This window comes from Gastrolobium bilobum, unplaced genomic scaffold (assembly GCF_033153095.1).
Source record: "Gastrolobium bilobum isolate Gb01-03AN ecotype WA unplaced genomic scaffold, APGP_CSIRO_Gbil_v1 utg1885, whole genome shotgun sequence".
Classification (NCBI taxonomy): domain Eukaryota; kingdom Viridiplantae; phylum Streptophyta; class Magnoliopsida; order Fabales; family Fabaceae; genus Gastrolobium; species Gastrolobium bilobum.
The window spans coordinates 233665-239676 of record NW_026899589.1 but is presented as its reverse complement, the minus strand read 5'-3'; the positions used below and the strand labels follow the sequence as shown (position 1 = coordinate 239676).

General features: G+C 31.9%; 1 protein-coding gene across 1 annotated transcript; it reads left to right on the top strand.

Moving 5' to 3' along the window:
* Positions 1-2968: 2968 nt before the first annotated feature.
* LOC133291770 (uncharacterized) lies at positions 2969-5248 on the top strand. The gene is made up of 3 exons (XM_061490095.1): positions 2969-3197; positions 3595-3727; positions 3917-5248. The coding sequence occupies exon 3, from the start codon at positions 3926-3928 to the stop codon at positions 5060-5062; it is 1137 nt and encodes a 378-aa protein (XP_061346079.1). The 5' UTR covers positions 2969-3197; positions 3595-3727; positions 3917-3925; the 3' UTR covers positions 5063-5248.
* Positions 5249-6012: the final 764 nt, after the last annotated feature.

The window sequence follows — 6012 nt, the reverse complement described above, 5'->3', positions numbered from 1 at the left end:
CGTAGTATCAGTAAAATTAATGCTACTTTCCTCACAATATTTTGGCCTATCAAACACATTTTTAATACTTTCCCGTGCAAAATATTTTCCTACCATATTCTTAGAATTATTTTTTCCCAATAAAAAAAATATCTCTTATACCAAATGCCCCCTGAAGAAAAGAAAAAAGAGAAGTTGAAGTCACATGGATAGAACCTATACCCTATCTTTTAAAAATTCCACATTGGAGGGATCTTGTCTACTCCTCCTTCCTTCCCCTTTATATAAGGAGATCCTCATTTTCTGCTTGACACCTAATACTCTGCTAAGTGTTGCAAAAGATATTTGAGCTTAAAATACTAAGATTATGTTATAGTAAATTTTTTTTTGAGGAGAATTGGGGTAGCTCTTCACTATTTGGTTTCATACACCAAGATTTGTCATCTAAACTTACTTTCTCTTCATAGTTAATTAATTGTCCTTTTATAATTATCTAAGTTGCTTTATTACCTAAAAGTTTATAATTAAATATTTGGGAAATGTAATATTTATCACCATTATAGGCTTATCATTATTATCACCTGATTATATATCATTAGATCAATTTGAAATCAAGGGATAAATAAGTTTTTTTTTTTGATAATAAAATAAATAAGTTTTTGTTAAGTATATAACCGTTCTTAAATATGTTGGGAACGTGTCTTGATACTTAATATTTTATCATATTCTATCACCAGAAATTATCTTTAGAATATAAAGCATCATCTATAAAAGGAGGTGCCAATTCAGAATTAGTGGATATAGAGAACTTTGTAACACACTCGCGGAACATCGATTTCCCTCTTTCACAATCAATTTCGCTACAAGCCTACAACGTTGATCCTCTTTTGTTTAAAAGCGAACATTGTTTTCTTATAATTGTTTAGAAACGCCAAAGGGAGGTTTCTGTTCTTGATAAGCAATCGAGCTGTTAAAACAATCATGAAAAAAGAGAGGAAGAAAAATTCGAAAGTTATAATGTGTTAATACTTTATTACATGAAAATTAATAATTAAATATTTTCGAGAACAACATGTTCTCTCACGTTCTCTTGGTACTCCTTCACGAGAAACCATCCTTAGAATATAAGTTGGCAGAACAACATTACAAGAGAACTTTGTAAACCTTCAAAAAAAAAAAAAAAAAGAAAGAAAGAGAGAGAGAACTTTGTAACGTGTGGAGATAGAGAAGTTTGTAACGCCACACGCAGAACATTGATTTCACCTCTTTTGCAATCAAATCCGCTACAAGGAAGGATAAATATTTTATAGGATTAATGTTTTCCATATTGATATTTCTATTTGTGTAAATTCCCACTGATCCATGTATATCTTAATATTTATTATTTATTTAAATTATTTGTGTAAATTAACATTTTACATAATTTATATATTGATTAATTAGAAACACCTACAGTTTTTATATATCGATGTGGTACATTATAACTTTGTATAAACAAAACAAAAGTATATTGTATATACATTTTTAATTTTTTTTTTCCAATTGAAGAATCATGTATTTGGTTTTTTTTTTTTAATTTGTATGTATTTATACTTATAAAATGTGATATTATTTTTTTTCTTTTCAATTCAAGCTTTTGTAAAAGAGATAATGAAGACATTTTATTTTTTCAAAAAACTTAAAAATAAAACTAAAATTAAAAACTATAACATTTTATAAATAGTAAAAAAAATAAAAATACTAACATACAAACACAAAATACAAAAGACCACAAAAAATCCTATTTAATTTAGATTATGAAAACTTAGGCATGTTTTGTAGTGCGATGGAGAATGACGAGACAAGTCGATTCTTTTGAATGCAATATATGATATTTTTTAGCAAGAATCAATTCTAAAAGAAATAAAACCAAATGTATATAATTACTGCAATAACCTCATGTCTTTGTCTCTTTTACAATTATAATAATAAATTTATGTCTTGTATGATATTTTGGTTTTACTTTAGACCAATTAATAATATTATTAATTATTCTAAACTAATTTTTAAAATATAACAAATCGGTTTTTAAAAATGTTAACAATAATCCTTCTGAAATTGTCTACATTAAAATTTAACTCAAACAAGTATGAAAGTATTTTCTTTAATACATTTATCAATTTATTAGTTATTTGACTAATTTGATTTGAAAATAAAAGTCTAAGTTAAAAATTAAATAATAATTTCAAAATTTCAACAATTGAGATAACTGAGAAAAATAAAGAACGGGGCAACAATTATTATTAGATTGTTGACAATAATTAAAGTGACACAGTGAATATTACTATCAACATAAATAATTAATTATGCTTCTTTTGAAGAATAAATTTTGAATATTACTGTGGCACAAAACTACGACGGTCGTATTATAACTATGTATTTTAAATAATATATAGTTATAATAATAATTTTTTTTTCAAAATTTATTGATTGATATATAGAGAGAGAAAAAAATGTCACACACTGAGTATTCAGTACATGGATAGTACTAAAAATTTGTTCTCTTTTGAAAGAACACGTCATTGTTAAACGGAGTATATATATTATAACAGTTAAGATAAAATGATTTACAATACCTAAATCTTATAAGTAAATTCCATTAACTGCCGCTTATAAAAAAAATCAAAATATCCAGACTATTAATTATAACCTTAATAGAGCAACTCAAAATAAAATAAATAAATCTATCCATACAAGATCAATAAAACTAAAATAAATAACAGAAAACTGGACAGCATTGTTTTCTCGAGTTTGCAATAAATCAAATCTTGAAGAAATTACATTTATTAACATTGTCGAATTGACCTTGTTTGACAAATAAAAAAAAATAAAAATGGAGGTTACTGTGGAAGTTGAGCAGTGATTTTGAGAGGTGCGTGTGCGTGTTTGTTGAAACAGAACTAATCGAAATTCTTTTTAGCTTTTCAGACATTTTCGGTAAAAGAATACATAAACAGCAAAATAAAAAATAAAAAATAAAAAATAAAAAAAATTGAAAAAAGAAAGATCTTCGGTTTTGCTCACTCACGCTCGCGCAAGCCCTGGATTTTCTTCCCTCACACCATAACCACCACCACAACCTGTTTTCTCTCTTCTTGAAAACCCTAATTCATACGTCGCCGTTTACTCTCTCTCTCTCTCTCTCTCTCTCTACCTTTCAGATTGCTTAAAAGGATCAGGTACTTATGGACCTCCTTCCTTGTGCATGGTTCCAACTCTCAACACCCTTATGATCCACAATTTCATTGAATTCTGATTGATTTTGCGTTGAATCGAGATTCAAGCTTGCCGTTGATTCTTGATTCATTTCCTTTCTAAATTCGATTGAAAACTTATCGGTAAATGGGGGCATGAATATGAATATCAAACTCTGCTATGCATGAGTTCGCTGCTTGTAATTATATCCATCTGAATTATGCATCCATGGGCACGCTTGCTCTGTTTGGTTGAATGAAGATTTACTATTGACGTTTTTCTGTTCTGTTTTTTCATTTTCATGGAGAATCTAAATGAGATAAATTTAAATCATTTGTGTTAGATTTGGTTTGAATTTGATTATTTTCCTTTTCTGGTTAGGGACCAAAGCTGTGGAATGGGAGAATATGCTGGTTATGAATCGAATTTCTTCTTCTTTTTCTCATGGAGGGTTCCTGATATCCGAAAAAAGCACCACCTTGGCTAGGTTTCTGTAGGGTTTGTTGAGATTCTCGTAGGTGTTTTTTTTTTTTTCCTTCCTTCTAAATCTTCATTTGATCTCAGATGTGGGATTGGGTTTGAGAGTTACTAGATCGGCAATAAAAATAAAAACAAAAACATTTGATCATTGTCAATGGATTTGAAATTTAATTCGTGTGAAGATTTGTTCGTTGTTTTCTGAGCATTGAATTGGATTTACTAGAGGAGGAGCATGGAGAACGTGTGTGATGTGAATCAATTGGATGCTGATGTTCTTTTGCCTCCTCGGAAGCGTCTTCTAGCTGGGTTGAAAAAACAGAGCTCAGATGGTGATGCTGCAGCTTCTCCATCTCAGGTTGTTGGTTCTTGTGTTCCAATTTCCGAGGCTGCTTCCTCTTCCTCATCTTCCTTTACCAGTGAGTTCGAAGCCCGGCTTAAGAATTTGTTGAGTTCTCATTCTAATAACCCTAAGCTTACCCCTGAGGAGGTTGTTGAGGCCTCAAAGGCAGCGGCAGTGTCTGCAACTAAAGCTGCACAGGTTGCAAGAGCTGATGCTGAGGAAAAAGCTGAAATAGCAGCAAAGGCAATTGCTGCAGCCAAGAGTGCTTTAGATTTGGTTGCCTCTTTCTCTGAAGAGGCAGTCAGCAAGGAAAGAAATCTGAAGAAGAACAAGCTAAAGAAGCATCTCCCAGTTCAGCTCTTGTACAAAAAATACCAACCAATTGAAAATTGTGGGACGGATGAAGAATTGGCCCGGAAGTTGCATCGTGCCATGAACAGTTCTCCTAGAATTTCGAAGAACTCTCCCAATTCAGACTCAAAAGGTAGTAAACACAAGAAGCCTAAAAGTTCTTCAAGTTTTGAATTAACTGAGGTTTCTGATGCCAGCATGGCATTGGGACTAGATTGCTTGTCTTTGAACAATGGGCATGCAGTAGCAGGTAAGATTGATTCTGAAGGCTCCATTCAAGAAGTATGCTCAGGTAAGGAAGATAAGAAGGGATTCAGATATGATAGATCTAGCCAAATGGAGATAGATAATATGGAAGCAGAGTCAAGCAGGTCAAAGGAGAAAAATTCTGAAGATTTGTGTACCATAGGTAAGAAGAGAGGAAGGGTGAAGCTAAAAAAGTTGCCCTTAAGCATTTGCACCTCCAAAGATAGGGCACAGCCAAAGGAAGGTACAAGAGCTAGAAGTTCTCCATTGATTGAAATGAACACAGACAATCATCCTGTTGGTAATATGCCTTTGTTTCCGGTGGAGCCATCCACTGACAGAGTGATGCCAATTGAGGCTACATCAATGTGCAAATTGCAGGAGTTCAAGGCACCGGCTTGTATCAAACAAAATAAAGCTGTGCAATCATAGTATTCAAATTAAATTGAGATGACTGGGTGCTAGTACGACTGTGATAGAAGTCCATAACTGAGGTAGAAATCATGATCCTTTTTTTTTTTTTTTTCACATATATTCCCTTTATCTTTTTTGTCCATCTTTGGCTTTGTAATGGATTTGCACTGATTAAATGTAAATTTAGATTTTTATTTGATTGCATTACTTCTTGCAGTTAACAGTTGTGTAAGGTTAATTGACAGCAAAGCTTTAGATAGGAAGATGCAATGAGTTGAACAGCTTTTCCATTATGCTGCATATTCCATCCAGCATTTGTATTGAGAATAAAAAGAGAAAACCTGTTGGTCTTCTATTTTTGCTTTTTGTTTAACTGGTGATTGTTCCTCATGCAACGCTGGTGGTGCTTTTTGCTTCCTGAGTTATTAATATGGTTATTAACAGTTCATGAAATTCATTGATTAGAAATTTGTAAGTTGCTCAAAAGTCAAAACCAACCTCTTCTTATAGGAGTGTTAACACGACTGGTTGCAAGGGTTTAACTTGCCCGAACTTGGTCTAATATTTTTATTTGATCATGCTTCTTGTAAAGAACCAATTCAACCCAAAATTTTAAGGTCTAATATTTATATTATTCTCTAACACACCTCCTCACACAAGAGTCCTTTGGGCTTGAAGTGTGGATATTGCACATGCCCAATTTTTGGTTTACCTTTTTGTGTTTTTTATTTATTTAATTCCACAAGTGGGGGACGATGAGGATTGAACTCGTGACCTTATGGTCACTGAAGCTCTGATACTATGTAAAAAACCAATTCAACCCAAAACTTTAAGGTGTTGGATGAGGGCCTTTTTAATGATTTATATTATTCTCTAACATTTTTAGACTTGAATCCACCCTTGTCATGGCGAATGACCGAATAAGGATCGGGACAATTTAATATTTAAACAAAGCATATAAATTTATT